The sequence below is a fragment of the Neomonachus schauinslandi genome, chromosome 15 (assembly GCF_002201575.2).
Source record: "Neomonachus schauinslandi chromosome 15, ASM220157v2, whole genome shotgun sequence".
Taxonomy (NCBI): domain Eukaryota; kingdom Metazoa; phylum Chordata; class Mammalia; order Carnivora; family Phocidae; genus Neomonachus; species Neomonachus schauinslandi.
Genome location: NC_058417.1, coordinates 53,469,479 through 53,491,998, shown reverse-complemented (window position 1 = coordinate 53,491,998; position 22,520 = coordinate 53,469,479). Strand labels below are relative to the sequence as shown.

Sequence of the window (22,520 nt, the reverse complement as noted above, 5' to 3'; positions counted from 1 at the left end):
AAAGCAAAGAGGCAGGCCAATGTCTAGCCTAACTGTTGCTGAACAATTGCTTGATTTTATTTCTTCCAAATAAATCCAGCCCACTAAACAGTGCTTAAAAAAAGATCAGGTCCTCTGGGCAGAGAGAGCCTGAATGACAGCAATTTCACTTTGTCGATTTCAGTGAGTGTTACCTTAGATTCCTGAGGGGTAGGTGGGAAAGCAGCCCACACTCTGTCCTGAAAATCACAGCACTCTTTCACCTCGTCCTTCCAGAGTGTTAACCCACTCTTTGGAGACCTGTGTTTTTCTCAAAAATAAACTTTGCCTCTGCTTGAGTGCCTGGATAAGAACTTGGCTGAGACTCAGTTTCCCATTCCATAGACTGCAGAAAAACAGCATTAGATCTGGAAGATGTTAAGGTTAGTGTTATCAGTGACTTGTTTTGTTAAAACAATTTCCAGTTCATGACAATACATTCTTTCATTTTGGGAGAACCTGTTTTAGAAATAGCCATGGAGTGGATACTCTGCTGACAGCCAGCTCAAGGATGTGCTATCTTATTAACTCTTGGCTGTCAGGTTCCCTCCTCATTGTGAGCACTGAGCAGGACCAAAGGGCAGCTGGCTTCTGTCTCAGCCTCTCTAGCAGGAAGCAGGATGGTAGGTTTTACGAGCCAGGCCCAGGGTTGAATCCTGGCTTTTTCAATTACTGGCATGTGACTTTGGACAAGTTACTTGCTCTCTGAGCCTAGATTTCTTTGTCTGAAAAATGGGAATAACATCGCCTTTCCTCTATATTTGTAGTGAGGATTTGATGTGATAACTATATAAAATATAGAGTGTAGCACAAAGTGGGTGGAAAAGATGAAGTGTGGTTGGGCCCAAAGTGAACTGAGTTCAGGACGGTTGCTGAGAACAGCTATGGTTTATGATGGTACAGAGTTCCTTAGCAGAGCTTACAGGGCCAGGAGAAGAATGAAAATGCAGTGAAAACAATTCTTTATGTATTCATTTTCCAACAATTATTTACTGAGCATCTACTATGTATCAGATGTGGTGTTAGCCACTGGGGATATAGCCCTCATGGATCTTCTAATCCAGAGTGGGAGAGACCCAACAAAACCAACCCTTTCAGTACAGGACCTCCTCCCCCCATGAATAGAGTGGGTTCTGAAAATATTGCAGTTTGCAAGTCCAAAGTGACCAAGAAAAGTAGCTTGAACAAGTCTCTGTTCCTTGTAACCAGGAGAACCCAATCAATGCATCGACACACACAGGTAATACACATGCATACACATTACATGTGTGCACCCAAATCACCATAGCACACACAGCATGCATGCACACACACAACATACATGTGTGCACATAGCATTAGCAGTACAATACACATATATATACACAGCTCCCACACATGCTCACATACAAGCACCAACAGGCCACACATGTTCATCCATGCATGCACACATATCCACAAGCACTTATATTCATGCATGAGCATGTGTTCGTGTGCGCACACACACATACACAGTTGCTTTAGGGCAGGGGAACCTCAGATGATCCACCCAATCCTTTCTTTCACAGATGGGGACCTGGGAGCCCAGGGAGGGAGCTGACACATGCAGAAGTTAATGGCCAAGCCAGGACTAGAGCCTCCAGTAGGTTTTGGAGGATGCAGGGCCCCCAGAGCAGCCTGACTTTCCTGAAGTCCCCAGAGGCACTTGTTTTGAGGAGCAGTCTTGCCACCATTCAGAGACACTCAGATAATTCTGTTCTTGACTCAAAAGAGAATTCTCCTTGTGTTACAGGATTTTTATTCCCGTGGTGCCCCTGGTTCTTGGTCATGCCGCTTCGAAGAATGAAGAGGTAGACCAGATGAAGAGTGGTGGGCAGCAAGGCAGAGTTTATTGAGCAAGAGTACAAAGCTCCCAGAGAGGGAGGGGGCCCAAGAGGGTTGCCATTCTGGCATTCAAATCTTGGGGTTTTTATAAGCTCTTTTGCAGATGTATTTTGAGCATCTTGAGTGTGGGCCCATGTGGATTGGCTGCTAAGATGTGTCGATCAGGGCTTTGATCACACACCCGTCTACCTATCCGGTTATTGTTCACATGTTGGTCTTTGGGGCTGACATCTGAAGACTAACTGCCTTAACTTGTGATAGTGACCAATGTTTTAAGGTTAATTGTTTTGTTTCAGGATGTTTTGCAAAAGTCACTTCTGCAGAGACTGCTAGACAGGATGCTATTGTGGTCCTGTCTAAGCTGTAAAACAGGATGCTAGTATGGTTTTGTCTTAGCTGTCCTGGCTCCCTATTTTCTTGTTGGGACCCTGGCCCTGACTACCTAATTGTCCCACTAACTCCTAACACTTGGGTAAACTGGGCCCAGGAGCAGAGGGCCGGGCCACAGGCAGGACTTTGAGCAGCTTAGATACTGGTCATTCCTTACCCCCTATGTCCAAGAAAGGAAGGTTTACCCACAACTCTCAAAACATCTGCTCCCTTGTTTTTCAGGGATGTCCCAGCTTGCTTAACTCCTTGGTCATTTCCCCTGGAAGCCAAATACTGCCCTTGTTTGCAGAGGCCGATGTCTCTCAGCATAACTGTACAGTGCAGAGGATGGGCTTGTTGAGCAATGGGGATGGAGGGCTGACCGAGCCCTCACTCCAGATTGTTGATCTTACTTCATGGTCTGGAGATATGTAAAGTGGAAAGCTGTCTCTGGCCACATCCTGGAAAAGCTTGGCTTATCAGCTGCTGTGTTTTTTTAATGTGTGTGCAAATAAGCCTCCTGCATACCTACTCATTCCTGATTAGGGTGTGAGGGGCTTATGTCCCTCCTTGGGACTCTCTCGCTTCTCAAGATGTCACAGGGTGTGTGTGACACTTAGCAAAACTGGCTCCAGGGGCAAAATATGAGAAAGGGCCCTATCATTTCCTGGCTTCTGTGCTCCACCCTGGGGCTTGCTGGCGTCCTGATGGGAGGGATGGGGAATGGGCACAAAGTTGTCAGAAAGAAGGAGTAAGACAGGCAGAGCTGGTGCTGACCTTCTTCTTACTTCCACAGGTAGTTATTATAAGGGGGGGAATGAGGAATGAGGGGGTAGTAGCCATGAGCAATGAGCAGCTTTCTTCAGGAAGGAGGCCCTGGTATAACTGGCAAGTGTCTGGAGGATTCAGGTTGGCATCAATATCCACAGGCTCTTATGTGGTCTAAGGCACAGCAATGAGAGTTTCCAGTATGTTCTGAGGACAGAGGCCCCTCTTGCCCATTGGACCAGTAGGTCCCTGCTCACATACCCCTACTCTTTGAACCCCTTTCTTTGTAGTCTGGGGTTCGATACTCTCCACCTCCTCATTCCACTCTCTGGTCTAGAATCTCTCCTCTGGCTTTCGGGCTTGGGCCCAAGCTCCCCTCAGCTGAATTCCTGACCTCCTGGGCTCCCAAGGCTACACCTGAAATTCCATGTGGCTGGTATTGTGTCTCTCAGTTTCGGCTCTCCAAGACTTCTGTGATGGAGCTGGGTTCACTCTGCCCAGTCTTCCCACCAGAGGAGAAGGATTGAGTAAGAGCCAGCCCCACCCATTGGGTCTGTATCTGCAAATTTCTGCCAAAGCCTAGAAAGAGTAGCAAAGTCCTCCTTTTAGAGAATCCTTCGTGGCTGCAGACAGGAGGGTATTTCTAAAAAACTTATTCATGATCACTGAGACTTGTTGCATTGCTTCTTGCCTTGAGATTTCACCCCTTCTACCTCCTTCCTCTTTTCGTTTCTTCACCAGTGGGAAGTGGCCAAAGGAGGAAGTTCAAGAGTGGGGAAAGCAGAAGGTTGGAAGATGCCGGAGCTGGGTGGGAGTTGACTGGCTCCATCAAGAGGGGCTTGTGCGAAGAGAGAATGAACCTGCTGCTGCTCTTCCTCCTCTTCCAGTGTGCAGGTGAGGGGGGCCTGGGTCTGTACCAGAGAATAGCTTCTGGGGCAGGATGAAATGGCTGGTGGAGGGAGGAGGGGGCCCAGCAAGGGGTCCTTCTGGGAAACAGGCTCCGTTTCTAAGCAGTTTCTCCAAGTAGTGAATCTGTGTGTGTCATCCACCCTATTCCTCACCCTGCACAAGGCATAATTCCTGACCACCCAGAGGTTGATTTTTCCAAATGGACTTGGACTGATGGGCCCCCCTGGTCTAAGAGAAACAGAGGAGCCCTGGTTGCTCAGGAGAGCTGGTGAACACTTGCTTCTGCACTGTCACCTTTGAAAATGCCTTATGAGGAAGGGAAGGAGTGAGGATGGAGGCGGCTTTGGAGGAAAGAAAGCAGGGAGGGACACGTGGTTCTAGGCATTTGGGGTAGAAGGAAATAGTAGAAGTTGCTGAGGGGCTGAGATGGGGATGGTGGTGGAAGGAAACTGTAAGCTGATGGATACCATTTTGATTAAAAATTAAGGGGATTTTCTTGACCTGGAAATGCTGGAGGGCCGCAGGGCTCGGTTTTGGGCTTCTCTCTCTAGAGCTCTAGAGCCATTCCCTCACTGATCTCCTCTCCTCTCTTGGCTTAAATACCACCTCTATACAGATGATGCCTGATGTTGTAACATTAGCCTGGACATCACCCTGGACCCCTGAATCTTTTAGTCAACTGCCCATTCAACTCTCCACTAAGATGTTGACATTTCAAATGTGACCTGAGCCTATCTTCCCCTCTCGAATTCCTTTCTCTTCCATGTTTGTGTTTGGCAAGCTTTGTGTTTGGTACTTTTCTAGGTACTCGGGCAAAACCTGAGGTCATTCATCTCTTCTCTCATATCCCATAATGATCCTTGGGAAATGCAAGCCAGATCCTGTCTTTCCTCTGGTCAAAACCCTCTAATGACGTCCTATCCTATTCAGAGTAAAAACATAGAGTTCTTCCAGAAGCTAAAAGGTGCACCACCTTGTTCTCTCACCGCATCATCTCCCTGATCACCTCTTCTACTCTGCTCCCTCGACTCAGCCCACTGCAGGCAAAATGGCCTCTTAGATATTCTTTGAACATGTTAGGTACACTCCTGCCTCAGGGCCTTTGCACTTGTTGTTCTCTCTGCCCGGAATGCTCTTCTTCATATAGCTACTTTGATTCTCACTGAGGCTTGCACGGATAAGAAACCTCATTAAAATAGCAATTCCCCTGTATTATTTTTCTCTATGTCTGATTCCTCCCTTCCCCCACCTTGAGAGAACATAAGCCATAGGAAGGCAGGGATTTTTGCTCCTGCAAACATACGAGGTATAGATTAGACAAATAGCAAGTATTAGTTGAGTGAGTGAATGTAACTCATGGAGAGGGAAAAATAGGATTACCATACTCCCCATCTTTCTTTTTCATAGAACTGAACACTTGAAACTCTTGACATTAGTTGTAGAGGACATGCATTCCTCATGAGCATGTAAAATGGTGCAGCTACTTTGGAAAACAATTTGACATTCCTCAAAATGATAAACATGTGGTTACCACATGATCCAGCAATTCTACTCCTAGGTGTATACCCAAGAGAATCGAAAACATATGTCCATGTAAAAACTTGTTTGCAAATGCTCATGGCAACATTACTCATAATCGTTAAAAACTGGAAACAACCTAAATGTACATCAACTGATGGAGGAATAAATAAAAGGTGGCATACCCCTACAATGGAATATTATTCAGCTATAAAAACAAATGAATACGGACACATGCTACAACACAGACCAACATTGGAAACATTGTGCTACGTGAAAGGATCCAGGCAAAAGAGGCCATCTATTGTACCATCCCATGCCTATGAAATATCTGAAATACCTAAATTCACAGAAACGGGAGGTAGATTAGTGGTTGCGACGGGCTGGGGGAAGGAGTAAGGGAGAGTGACTGCTAATGAGTCAGGGGTTTCTTTTTGGGGTGATAAAAAGGAATTGGGTGTGGTGCTGGTTGCAGAGCTTTGTGATTGTCCTAAGAACTGCTGAGTTGTACACTTTAAAAGGGTGAATTGTGTGGTATGGGAATCATATGTCAGTATGAACATAATCAAGGAGCAGAGGGAAGAATCAGGAGTGGTGGAGTTCTCCTGGTAGAAAAGTCTCTGGGTAGCATTTGGCATTGTGTGGATCTGAGGCTCTGGAAGAAGGTGTTCACAGCAAGTGGACAGCCCTTTATGATTTGTGAGTATTTTACGTGGTCGAATTTGACCATTCCATCAGTCAGAGAAATGAAAATGATACTTCCAAGAAGTGGTAGGTGCTATAAGGAGACCTGAGCTAGGTGACCTGACACAGTGAGCCTCAGGGAGCAGGGGGTTGGTGCTATCGATGGGGTGGGCTGCAAGGAGCCTCTGGGAGATGTCTGAGCAGAGGCCTGGAGGACGAGAAGGAGCAGGCACTTAGGATCAGGGGCAGGTTTTCAGGCACAGGCCAACAGTAAGCACAAAGGCTGTGATAGGGACATGAGCCTGGCCTGAGCAGGCCTGAGGAATGGACGAGCTGTGTGGCTTCCTCACATGCTTCAGAACAGCCTGGTGGGGCAGACTGGGAGAATATCACTGTGTCTGGGGGAAAAGTCTTAGGGGAGGAAAGTGACATGTCCAGGACCATAAAGCTGGTAAAGGCAAAGCTGGGATGGGTCGTAGGAATGAAGAAGGCAGATCTGGGTGAGCCTTTAGGCGAATCAGCAGGGCGGCGGATGCACAGAAAGGACTGCTTCTTTTTTCCCCCTGACATCTGGAAACAGGGGAAGTTGGTGAGCAGATGTGAGAGTAGCACTCCTGTGTGTGTGTGCGCACGTGTGCACCCACATGATCAAGGCAGAGTGGGCACATCAGCTGGAAGCCAGCAAGCACAGCTGTGTGCTAAGCAGGAACCTGGTCTGTGCTGTGAACCCTTGTGCCCCCCTCACTAGCCTCTCCCGCTGAATTTCCCATAACAAGCAACCAATTTACCCTGCACCACTTCCCACTTCTAAAGAGTTCATTGTTTCCAAGGTATACAAGGAAAAAACACCAACCAGAGTTCCCACTGGCTTTACAGCCTTCACTTTCTGTGAGAAAGGAAGAGATTGGTATCCTGTATTTTCAGAGAAACCTTAGCTGCTTTGTCCACCTTCAGCCTCGCCATAAGTGGTGGCAGACGGGGACAAGACCCACGTTTGCTGGCCCAGAGTGGAGACTGGCTGACGTCCGGTGCTGTGTTGGAGTTGGGGTCCATCCTGTCCCCTCTCTGACAGTGAGCCTGTCACCTCCCCCTGGGGCTCAGCTTCTTCCTCATCTAGGATTACTCCCGATCCACTAGTCTGGGAGTAACCATGCCTGTTGAGGATGCTGCTCCTTGGGGCTCAAGGCTGCCTTTTTTTTTTTTTTTTTAAAGATTTCATTTATTTATCTGAGAGAGAGGGAACATGAGCAGGGGGAGCAGCCAGCAGGGGAGAGGGAGAAGCAGACTCCCCGCTGAGCAGGGAGCCCGATATGGAGCTCCATCCCAGGACCCTGAGATCATGACCTGAGCCGAAGGCAGACGCTTCACCGACGGAGCCACCCAGGCGCCCCCCTTGGGGCTGCCTTCTGTGTCAGGAGGGTTCAGACAGCAGGGCTGGTGCTCTGCCGAGGTTGGTGGGGAGTGGGCCCCTGGAAAGATGGTTCCAGGAAGCGAGTGGAGCAGACAGTTCAAGAGTGGGGGCCCAACTCCGGTACTCAGGTGAGATGGGTGAATGCCACCTTAAGAGTTTCCTAAGGCTGTCGGGACAAATTACCACACACTTAGTGGCTTAAAACAACACAAATTTATAATGTTACAGTTTGGAAGTCAGAGTCTAAAAGGGTCACCAGGGCTGCGTTCCTTCTGGTGGCTTTGGGGGAGAATCAGATTCCTTGACTTTTCCACAGCCCGGAGGCTGCCGTGTCCTTGGTGTGTGGCCCCACCTCATCTTCAATGTCCCTTCTCCTGCTCTGACTCTGACCCTCCTGCCTCCCTCTGAGAAGGACCTTGGGCCCACCCAGATGCTCCAGGATAATCTCTCCATCTCAAGATCCTTAATTTAGTCACATCTACAAAGTCCCATTTTGCCATGTGAGCTTTACCGTATTTTACAGGTTCTGGGGATTAGGACGTAGACATCCTTAGGAAGCCATTATTCTGCTCACCATGCCACGGAACCGCCCTGTCCAGGCATTATTCCCCAGCCCACCCCCCGCCATCATTTTGAAAGTAATAAATGCTCATTGTTGATACTTAGGAAATTACAGAAAAAAAATGAAGAGTTAGGAAAAATAAAAAACTTTATGTCCCTGATCTTAATGCCCAAGGCAACCTGATGTTCATTTAATATTTTTACTTATTTCCTTTTAATCTGTTCTTCTATGCATATTTTAAAAGTTGGTTGAGATTATGCTGTATATGATGTTTTAAAAAAACATTTTCACTTCCTTTGAGGATTTTCCACATAATTAACCGTATTTCTAAGCATAATTACCAGTGTCTGCATTATATTTCGTTGTCTATTTATTTCCCTAATTGATGGATGTTAACCTTGTTTCCTTTATTTTTGCTCTTTAAATAATTATGTAATGAATCTTGGTGCATATGTTTTTGTTAGCTTCTCTGATTATTTCCTGAGGACCAAATCCTAGGCATACGATCACTGGAGGAAAAGTCATGATTATTTTGATACATAATTGCCACATTGCTTTCGGTAATGGTTGAACCCGTTACATCCTTACCAGCAGCTTCTCCGTGTGTCCCTGCCATGTCACCCATGTCAGCAATATAGTAGTCACAAAAACTTGGTTGGTTTCTTAAGTGAAAATGACATTACTTTAAAGTGTTTTCATTTGCTAGATTATGTAAATGGAACACTTCCAATTTTATCATCCACCTGAATTGCCTCTTTGTGACTTGCCTTTTCTTGCCCCTTACCAATTTTCTAAATGGAGCCTTAATGTGCATCTTTTATACACTCTTTCAAAAAAATGATTATTAATCCTTTTCTACGTTATTGGTTCTAAATATTTCTTGCAGTCTGTTCTTTGCCTCCCTTCAGTCGTTTTGGGGGTATATCCAAGTGTTACATTTATAAACGGCCAAATTCACAGACTCTTGCGTGATGTCTTCCATGAATTTTTAAACTTAGATAGTGCTCCCTTGGGCGCCTGGGTGGCTCAGTTGGTTAAGAGACTGCCTTCGGCTCAGGTCATGATCCTGGAGTCCCAGGATCGAGTCCCGCATTGGGCTCCTTCCTCAGCGGGGGGTCTGCTTCTCCCTCTGACCCTCCCCCCTCTCATGTGCTCTCTCTCTCTCTCTCTCATTCTCTCTCTCAAATAAATAAATAAAATCTTAAAAAAAAAAGAAAGTGCTCCCTTTCGGGCACCTGGGTGGCTCAGATGGTTAAGCGTCTGCCTTCAGCTCAGGTCATGATCCCAGGGTCCTGGGATCGAGCCCCACATCGGGCTCCTGGCTCAGCGAGGAGCCTGCTTCTCCCTCTCCCTCTGCCTCTCTCCCTGCTCATGCTTTCTCTCTCTCTCTCTCTGTATCTCTGTGTCTCAAATGAATAAATAAAATCTTTAAAAAAAAAAGAAAGTGCTCCCTTTCATTCAGAAATATTATAAAGGCTCACTTCTGTGTTCTTCTAGTTTAAGAAGTGATTTGCTATTATATGTTGACCTTCTTAATCTCCCTGCGTTTACCTAAGTGGAGCACGGGGAGAGGTGACAGGATCCAGCCACACTTGTGGGAAACCCTTCCCCTCCCCACTTATCTTTTTAGTGTCCTATGGTACAAAAGGCCACACATTGTATGACTACGTGTACATGAAATGTAGATTTCAGAATAAAGAAATCTATAGACAGGACGTAGGTTAGTGGGGGAGCAAATCAGGAGTACAGGGTTTCTTCTGAGGTGATGAAAACATTCTGGAAATAGAGGTGATGGCTGCACAGCTCTGTGAATATCCTAAAAACCCCAGAGTATATGCTTTAAAATTAAGAGTAAAATTTATGATATGTGAATTATATCTCAATTTTTAAAATGGACAAAAGTAAATTCTTAGCCTTAAACACACTTTAATTCATTTTAGAAAGGAAGAAAATTGATCACTGTCTTTAACTTAGCAAATTGGAAGAGCACAAGTAGTAATCTTGAGGAAAGAAGAGGAATAAAATCACATATATGAGAAATTAATAACTTAGGAAATAAAAACTAATCTCAAAAGTGGTTTAATGCAGGAGAAAAACAAGGAGGAGAGGAGGAGAAACAGAAGGAGGACATCCTGCAGCAGGTGTAATCCACACAAATCACAGACCACATGTGGTCAGAACGTGTAATAATAACAGATACGGACATTTTAATTATAAAAGGATACTTCCTAATGCAGGACTTTATGCTAATACATACTCCATGAAATAGGTTAAATTTCTGTGAAAAACAAACCAAAACAATAGAACAGATTCAAGAACCATCAAAGAACTTGAATATTCAATATTCAAGGGAATTCAACAATATTCAGAGGGAAAACACTTTCCAGTAATCAAAGTATTTGTCCCAATAACGAATTTGCCAGATAGTTTTGTAGATAATTTCTTAGGATTCTAAAGACACAGAAATTCCTTTGCTCTATTTATGTACTGATCTCGGCACATGGAAAAGATATAAATCTGCCAGATTAATTGTGTAAAAGGAGCATCTCATATCAAACCTCAGCAGACAGCACAAAGAAAATTCCAGAAAAGAGCCTTCCTTAGGACTATAGGGCTGGAGCTGAGTACTGACAGCCAGGGTCAGCTAGCAAGTGGGGTTTGTGTGGCCACACTCCATTGCTGGTGGGGACATTTCGAGTGAAGCCAGTGTTTTCAAATTGAGAGGTTCCACACAAAATCCGGATTCCTGGCTACTCTAGAAAAATGAAAAGATCTGAAGCCACAGAGCCCGTATCTTGCACGAGGACAATAGGCTGAAGTGGACTGGGGCCATGCCTTCCGTTGGATCATTTGCTCTCCATATGACATTGACCACAGGGAGGGGGAGGAGTGGATTATCGGAAGCTGTCATTGCTCAGTGTGGACATTTTTGTTTCTCTGAGATTATAGTTGTGCTCTTAGGTGATTTCTGTGGTGGCTTTGACCCAGTGGAGTTTTGAAGGACAAAGATCTATCTTGTGGAAGGTGTATTCCCTCTTTGACTGTTACTCAACTCATCAGGCTCTTGGGTTTATTGGGGCTACTTGTGATGCAGGAGTTTGTGGCTCTGCCCTCAAGGGGTGGAGTGGGGTGTGACAAGCACATGGCTTTGTGTTTTCAGGCTCATCTGCCCTCGTTGCAGTGTCCAAGGCAGTGAGTGGCCCAGTGCGGGGATCACTGACTGTGCAGTGTCGCTATGAACCTGGGTGGGAGACCTACAGTAAGTGGTGGTGTCGAGGAGCTCAGTGGAAAGACTGCCATATCCTCGTTCAAACCGATGGATCAGAGCGGGACAAGAAGGGTGACCGAGTGTCCATCAAGGACAATCACAAATTGCGCACATTCACCGTGACCATGGAGGAGCTCAGGTGGAGCGATACAGACACTTACTGGTGTGGGATTGAGAGAGTTGGACCTGACCTTGGGGTTCAAGTTAAAGTGACCACTGACCCAGGTAAGAGTTTATGTGTGTGTGTGGATGTGTCTCTTCAGGACCTGCTCTGTCCTGGTCTCTGAGGTTCCTCTCCAGTGACTTAAGGCCACTTGGAGTGAACTGTTACACAGGGGGGTTGAGTCCTGAGTTCTTCTAGGACCCCAACTGACCTCATGGGTTGGGAGGGACAGGGCTTCTCTTAGATGCTCTCATGGCTCCCAGGACCTCCTCCAGGATGGGATCAAGCCTTTCTGGGCACCTGTTTCTCTGCACAGCACAGTGCTTGAGTCTATTGTCCATAGAGATCAAGGTCATGGTCCCAGTTTCATCCGTGGACCAAAGGACCTTCTTCCTTGGGACCCAGAGAACCCAATTTCTGCTAATGCTTTCCTGGACCTCTGGTGCCCACATGTCCCTGCTCATTCTGGAGTTTGGGGCCAGGCTATTCCCACTCCCTGTTCCATACCCAGGCTGAGAGGGAAGAGGCCCAGCCCAGTGGGGGTTCTGTGGTTGATTCCTGAGGTCCGAAAAGGCCTTCCCAGTCAAAAGGCTGCATTTCTGGTGCCTGAAATCCCATTACAGGCCATATATGCATTTGGGTCTAATGATGTTCTCTTCTTAAGTACTTCTAGAACGCAGACACTCCTGGGAGGGGGCAGCTCAGAGGTCCCAGTGCCTTGGTTTGAATGAGCTGGTCTGTTGGGCTCTGCTTCTCTGACCCCCAGATAAGAAGCACCGGCTCACAGGGCACTTGTGGCCAGGGGACAGCATGGAGTCTACAGAGCCCCCACCCTACCTGAACCTGTGAGGCATGTTACTGTTGCAAAGGGTAGCGCTTTCACTGTCTCATCGAACGTGGAAAATGTTCCTGAGAAGTGACTCTCCTCCCTGTAGAAGCTTAATAACTTGCCCAAAGCAAAGGCTCTTCCTGAACATTATGAGTTTGTTCAGGGGTGGTCCTGACCTTAGAAGTCACAGATCTTGGGAGTGTTAGCCACCAGGCCAGCTCCTCCTTCTGCTCCTGTCCTTTCTGGATAAATGAGACAGGGGGAGGCATTGGCAGACACCTTGTCATAGGCAGTGGCTGAACTCCAGCTGCCTTTGCCCTGAGGTAACATTAGGCCCCCTCTAATCTTTCCAGGGCCCGCTTGACATCCTCCCTGGACCTGTACCCAGTCCTTCCTGCCTCTGAGGCTGAGTCTCCTAGTGGCCAGGGAGATATGAGCAGTCCAGGCTATAGAACTTTCCCATGGCCCAGCTCCAGGCTCCCCCGCCCACCCCAGGCTCAAAGCCACGTGGAGGGCCGTGGGCAGGTTAGCAGGCTGAATAGTGCATAATCTGGTTTGTATGCCTAGCACCAACTACAGTATCATCCACCACCACGTCAACCACCATGTCCGCAGCACCAGCAGAGACCAAAGGCCCCCCGACTGTGAGCCACCCCTCCAATGGCAGGTAAGCCAGCTCCGGTGCACTGTTCCCTGCGGTCGACTTGGCCCAGACTCCTCCAATGAGGGGACCTTTGCAGTCCCAGGTGCCAGCCAGAGCTTGTCCCGAGACCATTTTCCTCCTTTGAGAGGGTGAGGATGCCAGGGGCTCTTCGCACTTGCTATCAGGCCCCACAGTGTCCTTGGAGCCCCTCAGATCCTTCCTCCTGGAGCCCAGTACAGTTTGTAGATGTGTTGGTGCATTCACTCTTCTATCTCATTTTTACTGAATTAACTTCTACATGGCCAGCCCTTTGTTGAGCTCTGGAGGCATAGACATGGAGCTGCCCCCCAGGAGCTCAGAGTGCAGGGTGGGAGACTGATGAGCAGGTAGTCAGTGCAGATGGTGTGACCACTGTGTGTGTGGGGGGCGGGTACCAATATCGTAGGGCCACAGGGACAGCTCTTGGTCCAAATGCCAGGAGAACAGGGAGGACTTGGAGACATCCTGTTTCCCCTAATTACCGTTATGGCAAGAATAGCAGTATTGATGTTTGCCCCATCTCGAGAGCACCTGTCAGCTCACAGAGGGCTTTTCTGTCCATTGTCTGTTAATTCTTCGGCCCTGCTTCATGAGGACGAGTGGGCAGATACAAATGCCCATTTTATAGAGGAAGAAACTGAGTCTCTCTCACGCTTCTTAGCACTCTGCCCAGCCAATGCAGCTGAAGTGGCTTTCTGGAAGCTCAGAGGCCTCTTCTCATCGCCTCCTTGGCCCTTTTGACTTTGTTTCTAGACTTGCTGTGATCTCCTTTTGCTGGGCTTTCTTGTAGAATCTGGATGGGAGGTCCCCAATTCTTCTACCCCCACCCAGGACCCCCTCTCTTCACCTCTCCCATTTGCCCTCTGTTTCAAAAGTTTCTTTTTACTAACCTGCTTTTAATAAGTAATAGTTAAGGAGTTTCCTCTTTTTATGAATCAAAGCTGTATATAAGTATCAATTAGGGTCTTTGATCAGCATGAGATGGATTCATTCATTCATTCATTCAAATAATTATTGAGCCCCCACTCATGCCTATCACTCTCTTGGGGAATATAAGAGGGTACTAGGAAGAACAGAATGATCAAGCTGTCTGCATTCCAGGTACTTACAATTGAAAGATAATTAATGTGCCAGATAGAGTTAATTAATTCATCGATTGATGAGTTTATTCTATAAATTCTGTGACTAGTGATGAATAAGAGATAGTCTTTGCATTAGACTCAGGCTCAGGCTGCCTTAACAAAGCACCACATCCCGGGCCACTTCAAGAACAGATGTTTATTTATACACAGTCTGGAGGCCAGAAGCTGAGATCAAGGTGTCAGCATGGTTGGTTCCTTCTTGGGTCTCAAAAGGAGAATGTGGTGGCTTTTGGCCATCCTTGTCACTCCTTGCTTTATGGCACTGCGACCTCAATTTCTGCCTCTGTTGTCACATGGCCTTCTTCCTTTGCATATCTGTGTGTGGCTAAATTTCCCTCTTGTAAGGACACCAGCTATTGGGTTAGGACCTCCCAATCCAATAGGACCTCATATTAACTTGATTACATCTGCAAAGATCTTATTTCCAACTAGGTCACCTTCACAGGTTCTGAATGAACATGAATTGTGGGGGTGGGGGACACTCTTTAATCCAGTACAGCAGGGGCAAGTGTAGAAGTGGAGAGACCTTTCCAGAGCCCGTTGCCATACAATTTCCGTTAGGTGTCTAGACCCACAGAAACTTTGTGGAACCCTCCTATCCTTTAAAAAAAATTCTTTTTTTACCATCTCTGAGGACACCCAGGAGTGGGGTTCCCAGGCTAGAAACCCCAGGCTTGCAGGTCAAAAGGTGTGTGGCCCTCCTTGCTACCAGGTGGCCGGGGTGTGGCCCAGAAGCAGGAGGTGGGCCGGGGTGCATGGTGTTCTTTTATTGTTTCCAGTGCTAACTCCATGAAGCTCAGCATCCTGAGTCCCCTCATCTTGGCTGTGTTGCTGCTTCTCCTGGTGACGGCCTCACTCTTGGCTTTGAGAAGGATGAAGCAGCAGAAGAGAGGTGATCAGATATGGCTGACGCTGCACTGGGGCTGGGCTGGGCTGGGTGGGAGTGTGGGGCTAATGGCTGGCTCTGCTTCCACATTCTCACGGTAAATGCACCCCCCTCCTCAGAACTCACTAGGGTCTCAGCTCTTTTGGGGTGCTCTCCAGCACCCCTCCCCCGTCACAGCCTGGGGACTCTTGTAGTCAAGGAGGAGTGGGGGCTCATTCTTGCTCATCACGTTTCCTCCCCAGTGTATGTCTGCGACCTAAGTTCTAAGTACTTTCTGTGCTCCTCAATATCTAGGCTTTTGAAACTAAAAACCAGGAGAAAAGAACTTATTTCTGTGTTGTCTGTAAAATTGGGGGTGGGTGGGCAGAGAGAAACAGGAACCACAAGCACTTGAAAGTTGGCCCATCAGATGCTGACCCGGCTTGTGCATCTCACTCAGAGGGCAGCATGGAGGGGACATTCGTGTGCTAGGATTGGCCAGGCACCAGTGATGCAAGGAGGGGACAGGCTCAGCAGCCCAGCAGCCCACAGCCCACCTGAAGACTACCTGGAATTCAGTGGGACAGAGGCGACAAGACAGATAGAAATCAAGTACCGTGGAGCCGAAGACAGAGGGATTCAGCACCCTGGGTAGCTGGGAAGACAGGTGTGACTTTGAGTTGACTCCTGAGTGACCAATCTAGTAGAGAAATGGGGTCATTCCAGGCAGGATTTCTGGCAGAAGTTAGTCTGAGCCTGCAATTGCACAGAAGGAAACTTTTTTTTTTTTAAAGATTTTATTTATTTATTTGAGAGAGAGAGAGAGCACATGAGAAGGGGGAGGGTCAGAGGGAGAGGCAGACTCCCTGCTGAGCAGGGAGCCCGATGCGGGACTCGATCCTGGGATTCCAGGATCGTGACCTGAGCCGAAGGCAGTTGCTTAACCAACTGAGCCACCCAGGCGCCCGCACAGAAGGAAACTTAACCCCAGGGACGCCAATTGGTGGCAGGGCCACCCGATCAGCTGATTGCCCTTCTGTGATGTGGGAGAGATGGGTGAGGTCTCCTTATTTCTCAGGTGGAGAACTGAAAGCTCAAAGAGGTGAAGTGACCAATGTCACAGAGTGTGTCATCTGAGGAGTCAGAACCAGGCTCTGAGCCTGGAGCTCAATTCACCTCTTTTCTTCCAGATTTCTCTTCCCCAGACCTGGGGGCCCTGCGAGTCTATGGGTGGGCTTTCTAATTCTGATTGTTTTTGTCTTTTAGCTGCTGGGATATCCCCAGAGCAGGTAAGAGAGTCCCTGAGGTCAGACCAGAGACCCCAGACAGCTCCTTTCTCTCCGTACTCCTTTTCCTTCTCCCAGGAGCACTGAGGTCCAAACATATCAGACAAACTATGTGCCCAAGTGTCTGTGTGTTCACGGCCTGGGAGGATGGGGGGTGGACTCTGGAAACAGCCAGAAGGGGGAAGGGCTGGAAGAGAGCAGGTGTGGGGGTTGCAGAGGAACCTGGGAGAGGGGGACCCAGGGAAGCACAGGGTCTGTGTCCCTCTGGGGAGGACGACCTGGGCTTTCTTTCCAAGGTGGTCCAGCCCCCAGAGGGGGACCTCTGCTATGCAAACCTGGCCCTGGAGCCAACCAGCACCTCCCACAACTCTTCCCAGAAGAAGGCCTGTACAAAGTCCTCCTCTGCCCTGGATGATCAGCAGGAAGTGGAATATGTCACCATGGTGTGTACTTGGTGGGGCTGCTGTGGGGCTTGGAGCCAGATCTGCCATTGCCCCTGCTCTGAGGATGGGCTTTCTCCCGCCCGTGGGGGCACAGAGGAGGAGGGGCAGGTGCTGGGTCAAGCCATAGCCATTGAAAGACTTGCCTGTGTAGCTCCCCCAGACTTTGGGCTTTTGGAAGTGTCTCCATAGCACTGGAGGACTCAGAGTCCCATTAGACATGGCCCTTATGCTTGGCAGCGGAGACCTGGACAGGCCTGGGATTCCATGTGAATTGTGCTGCCCTAGCGTGGAGTGGAGGGAGGGTCTTCTGCCCTGAAGGCTCTGTGCCCCCACCTCATCCAAGTCCTCCTCCTTCCCTGGGCAAAGCCTCTTGCCTGCCTCTCTGACCCCTTGGGAATCTTTATTACAGGCCGCCCTTCTGAAGGAGGACATTTCCTACATGGCTCTGTCTTGGGAGGCTTTGAATGAGGAGTCAACCTATTACAACATGAACTACCATGTTGCCCACGTTCCCAGCAGGAGCCACGAGGAATCCACGGAATACAGCAGCATTAGGAGATCTTAGCCTGAGCTCCAGGATCCCCTCTCAAACCCCACATGAAGCCTGTGAGCATGTTCCTGCTCTGTCTGCTTTCTGCCCCCATTCACTTCACGAGGACCAACCGGGGACTGAAGCCTCGGCCTTGTCTCAGGGGGCTTTCGGGAGGTAGATAGGGGTCTCTCTACATCCCTTTTTCTCCCATACAGCTTAAGAGGGGGTTGGGGATACGCTCTGGAGTTGCTGAGGGAGTAATAATGATAATGATAATAATAATAATTAACCTTTATTTATTGCTTAACGTGTGGTGGGCTGAATAATGGCCCCCAAAGTTCTCTGCGTCCCAATCCCCAGAACCTGTGAATATGGCAAAAGGAGCCACGTGGATGTATGAAGTTGAGGGTTTTGAGATGGGGAGAGTATTCTGGATTCTCCAGGTGGGCCCTAAATATAATCACAAGGGTCCTTGTAAGAAGGAGGCAAGAAGGTCATAAGAGGAGAAGGCAGCCGATGACAGAGGCAGAGGTTGGAGTGATGTGGCCAGAAAAGGCAAGCAATGGATTGTCCCTTGGAGCCTCTAGAAGGAACCAGCCCTGCCAACACCCTGACTTTAGTCCAGTGAAACAGATTTTGTCCTTCTGGCCTCCAGAATTATAGGAGAATAAATTGATGTTGTGTTAATGAATTCAGTAAACGTGTGGTCATTTGTTATGGCATCAACAGGAAACAGATATGCTATGTGGCAGGCACCTTCCCCAAATTCTCTACCCCCAGTAACTAGCTGAATCCTTGCAACAACACTATGAGGGCGTCTTTATCATTGCCTCCATTTTACAGATGAGGAATCGAGGTTCAGAGAGGTTCAGTGATGTACCAGGTTTTATCGCTAGAAAGCGGAGGAGTTGAAATTTGAACTTGGGCATTTGGGCTCCCGAGTCTGGCGTCTGGGCCACTGTCCTGCATGGCACGTCTAAGGATGAGGGGGTAGGAGCACTACTCGTGCAGGGATTGTTAGCGAGTATTCACAGGTGCCGGACTTAACCACCTCTGTTCTAGAGTCCTGGCAGCCCTCCCTCCAGAGTATGTCCTGAGTCCCAGGATGGTGGTGTGGCTCGTTGTCTCTGTGGTTACCGGCCAAGTCCAAGCAACCAGCCAGTCCCCTGCCCACTGTCCCTCTTTCCTTTCCAGCCCCAGAGACCATACTCCTTCCAGCAGCCAAAGTGATCTTTTTAAAACACAGACCTGGTCACTTGCTGCTTATCACCTTCTGGTGGCTTCTTCTGCATGCAGCAGGAAGTCCCGGGGAAGCACGGGTCCCTGCCTGCCCCTATGACCCCAGCTCCAGCCACTCTCCTTTTGAAAAGATGAAGCTTAAGAAAAAAAAAGAAAGAAAGAAAAGACGAAGCTTGCTCTTTTCTCAGGGCATTGACACTTGCTGTATCTTCTTCCTGGAATGTTCTCCTCACAGATGTGTGACCAGTTAGCTTCTTTTATCATCATATCTTAGCTCAAATGTCCCCTCCCAGAGTAGACTTCCCTGACCACCTTAAAGGCAGTAGTCCCTGCCACTACCTCCAATTTCACTCTGTCCTGTTGCCCTGTCTTACTTCCTTCATAGCAGGCACAGCTTTATGAACTTATTTATTGGCATGTGGGTTTATTGTTTCCCCCCTCCACTAGGCTGTACTTTGCCTGAAGGTGAGGACTTAGTCCCTTACTGCTGTATCTCCCTGCCTAGTTTTAAGGTCACATACATTGCGGATTCTTGAATGTTTTTATGTTGCCCTGAATGAATAAATAATGCGACAGTCCAGGCATGGGAACACGAGGCAAGCTTTCAGGAGCAGGGACACCTGAGTCTGTCATTCTAGGAAAAGGGTCCTGAGCCACCTGGGCAATCAAAGGAATTTCAGCATCAAACTCCCAGAAGCATGAAGTGGAGAGATTTCTTTCTCCCCTCCTAAAGCCAGGGGAGGCAGGAGGGGCCATGATTCCTCCTAACTGGAGGACAAAGTTCCATTACTTCACTTAGGTCTCTTTTGGTGGGTGCTGGGATGAAGCATCAGGGAAAGGAGTCATGGCTTGGGTAGAAATGATGAGCTAACCTCGGGCTACAGGCAGCTGCCCCAGCAGGTACAAGGGCTCTAGTCATGTTTATGGGCTGCTGTCAGTGTGTCCTGGGGTTGCCCAACTTCTCACAGCTACAGATACCCCAGGTGGTCTGGGGGAGGTGGCCTTGGTGGATGTCCATCCCAGCATGTGTTGCTCTCTGCTCCTGTTCCCAATCCCTGAATGATGATTCCCTAGAACCTCAAGAGCAGTACCATCCAGGGGAAATTTGCAGAGTCTAGGCAAACTTAAATATTATTTGGCTGGTCATTTAAGCTGGCTGGGTCAGTGAGACTGTTTTGACCCAGAGCAAGAAGTGGCTACAGAGGGATCTTTAAGTGAAAAAGCTCAAAGCAGAACAAGACTAGAGTGAGTCGAAGTATAAGAATAATAGAAAGCCTTGGGCCAGTGCATCACTGGGCCATTTTAGCTATTGTGCATAAAGTAGCTTTATTGCTGAGTTTTTTTAGCAACCAGCACACAAACAGAACCTGTAAGTACATGGTTATTCTGGATAGTAAGGAATTCATTTTTTCTGGTAATCTATCACAGACACTAGTGAAAATTAGAGCCTTGACAGTTCTGATGTAAATCTAGAAATACAGGGAAGACTAGAATTGAGCTCAGTTTGGTTTGGCTGGAGGAATCTGGTTGATTCTGCCTTTATCTTGACGTTACATTTGGGCTGGAAATGGAAGGTTCTCGCAGCCTAGCTGAACTGAGGAAAGGTAAATCCACTTAGAAACACAGATCCACTCTGATCACTTTTGATTGCCTTATTCAAGCTTCCAAAAGATGTCTGCCAGATATGTAACTAGAGATAATGTCTTTATCCAAAATTCCAGCCATCTGGATTGGGGGCTGTCTGAAAAGGGACCTTTTCTTGTCCTGAGAGGTGAGGTTGACTAGCTCATGACAGTTGTGAAAGCTGTCCGGTCCGTTCTACATTCTGCAGCTGGACTGAGCAGATTTCTGACTGGTGGTCCTCATGGGAAGCATTCAGGTTCTCCGGGTTTGGGTCATGACTGTAGGGATCCACCCTGCATCCAGCCCAATTTATTCAAGCTTGAACTGAAATTTAGAGAGCGCTGGGGGGAAGTAGTCAAGGCCAGGGGAAGGGAGGCAAACATATACAAGCAGTCTGAAAGGAAACTGTTTCATAATGTTTATAGATTGGTATCTTGGTGTTGTCTCAGTCATATCCGGCCACTCCGTAAAGATTTTGCTAAAATGGCCCAGTGATGCACTGGCCCAAGGCTTTCTATTATTCTTATACTTCGACTCACTCTAGTCTTGTTCTGCTTTGAGCTTTTTCACTTAAAGATCCCTCTGTAGCCACTTCTTGCTCTCAATCATATCTGGCCACTCCGTAAAGATTTTGCTAATGATAGGTGACAGACTAGCACCCTCACCGTAAGAATGAGGAAGTTCAGATATGGTTCCTCTGGTCTGAGTGGGATTTTGCTCTGTGGTTTCCAGGAAAGCACATTCTGTTCAGACAAACTCCAAGATATTTAACCACTCAGCTCTGACTGAGTGCCTAATTATTTATAGCTTGTCTAAAGTTGCTGGGCTTTCCCTCCTTTGATTTTTAAATCATTAATATTTAAAGATCCCACTTATGAAAATTGTAGGTTTGGAGCAGTCTCCTTTCAACAACTGTATGCATATTACTGGCTCCCAGAAGATGGAGCCTTCTTTTTTTTTTTTTTCCCAAAGATCTTATTTATGTATTTGACAGAGAGAGAAGGAGCAAGACAGCACAAGCAGGGATAGTGGCAGGCAGAGGGAAAAGCAGGCTCTCTGCTGAGCAGAGAGCCCAATGTGGGACTTGATCCCAGGACCTGGGATCGTGACCTAACCCAAAGGCAGACCCTTAACTGACTGAGCCACCCAGGTGCCCCAAAGATGGAGCCTTTTTGAGAGTCAGTTGAGGGAGAGAAATATACTGAGCCAGTAATCTTCAAAATACATGATTAAGATAAATGTTGGACACGGGTGCTTGGGTGGCTTACTTGGTTAAGCGGCTGCCTTCGGCTCAGGTCATGATCCTGAAGTCCCGGGATCGAGTCCCGCTGAGCAGGGAGCCTGCTTCTCCCTCTGACCCTCCCCCCTCTCATGCTCTCTCTCTCTATCTCATTCTCTCTCTCAAATAAATAAGATCTTAAAAAAAAAAAGATAAATGTTGGACTGCAGTGAGGCTGAAAACCTACCTTTGCTTGATACCTTGGAAATAGAGTTCATAGCCACTTAGCCTTGGAAAGGCCAGACTGCTGGAAACAATTGATATCATATACCAGTACTTTTTTTAGATTGGAAGGGATTGCTATTGTGGTCAGCCATTTTTTTTTACCAAGCAGGTGCATTCTTTTCCAATGTAAATGGAATTGAGAATTGGTCAGATCATTGAAAAAGTTGCTTAAATCAGGAAACTGTAAAAGAAGTATATTCTTTTTTTTTTTAAGATTTTATTTATTTATTTGAGAGAGAGAGTGAGAGAGAGAAAGAGCACAAGAGGGGGGAGCGGGAGAGGGAGAAGCAGACTCCCTGCCAAGCAGGGAGCCCGATGCGGGACTCAATCCCGGGACTCCAGGATCATGACCTGAGCCGAAGGCAGTCGCTTAACCAACTGAGCCACCCAGGCACCCAAAGAAGTATATTCTTTATTTAAGTGACTTCTTTCTACTCAAAATATCGAAATGTGTAGTAATTTGCTAGTGTTCTGATGTAGACCTAAGTCTTTTCTTTGCTTACAGGTCTGCTGAAGGAAGAGCTCATTGCAGTTTCTGCACAAACCGCCCACGTTGTATTGTCTTGTTCTAGTTTCTCTAACATGGAGCAAGACATTCTAGACACTTACGAAGCAATCAGATTGCAAAACCTTTCTTCGTTTTTATGTTTTTTCCTCCTGATATTTTACAGTTCTCTCACTCATTCCTAGTTTATTTAGCAATTTTTTGACAGAATTTTTTTTTAACAACATGATTTTATTGAGTCTTTCCAAAGCATTCAATCTAGTTTTTGTAGAAATGACCATTCTTTTTTTGTTTACCCTCTTATGACATTGGTCAATATCCTTTTTGTTTGCACTTT

General features: G+C 47.4%; 1 protein-coding gene across 1 annotated transcript; it reads left to right on the top strand.

Annotated features, from left to right (window-relative positions):
• The first annotated feature begins 3,814 nt into the window (after window positions 1–3,814).
• CD300LF (CD300 molecule like family member f) lies at window positions 3,815–17,466 on the top strand. The gene is made up of 7 exons (XM_021678476.1): window positions 3,815–3,912; window positions 11,263–11,595; window positions 12,930–13,029; window positions 14,966–15,078; window positions 16,318–16,340; window positions 16,634–16,780; window positions 17,190–17,466. Exons 1-7 carry the CDS (start codon window positions 3,873–3,875, stop codon window positions 17,343–17,345), a joined length of 912 nt encoding a protein of 303 aa, XP_021534151.1. The 5' UTR covers window positions 3,815–3,872; the 3' UTR covers window positions 17,346–17,466.
• Window positions 17,467–22,520: the final 5,054 nt, after the last annotated feature.

What these genes read in the sequence shown, in the direction of transcription:
- CD300LF (XM_021678476.1), top strand. Translation starts at nt 3,873, where the DNA reads ATGAACCTGCTGCTGCTCTTCCTCCTCTTCCAGTGTGCAG. An exon ending in GATGAAGCAGCAGAAGAGAG is followed by an intron (nt 15,079 to 16,317) that starts GTGATCAGATAT and finishes TTTGTCTTTTAG; the next exon opens with CTGCTGGGATATCCCCAGAG. An exon ending in AAGTGGAATATGTCACCATG is followed by an intron (nt 16,781 to 17,189) that starts GTGTGTACTTGG and finishes TCTTTATTACAG; the next exon opens with GCCGCCCTTCTGAAGGAGGA.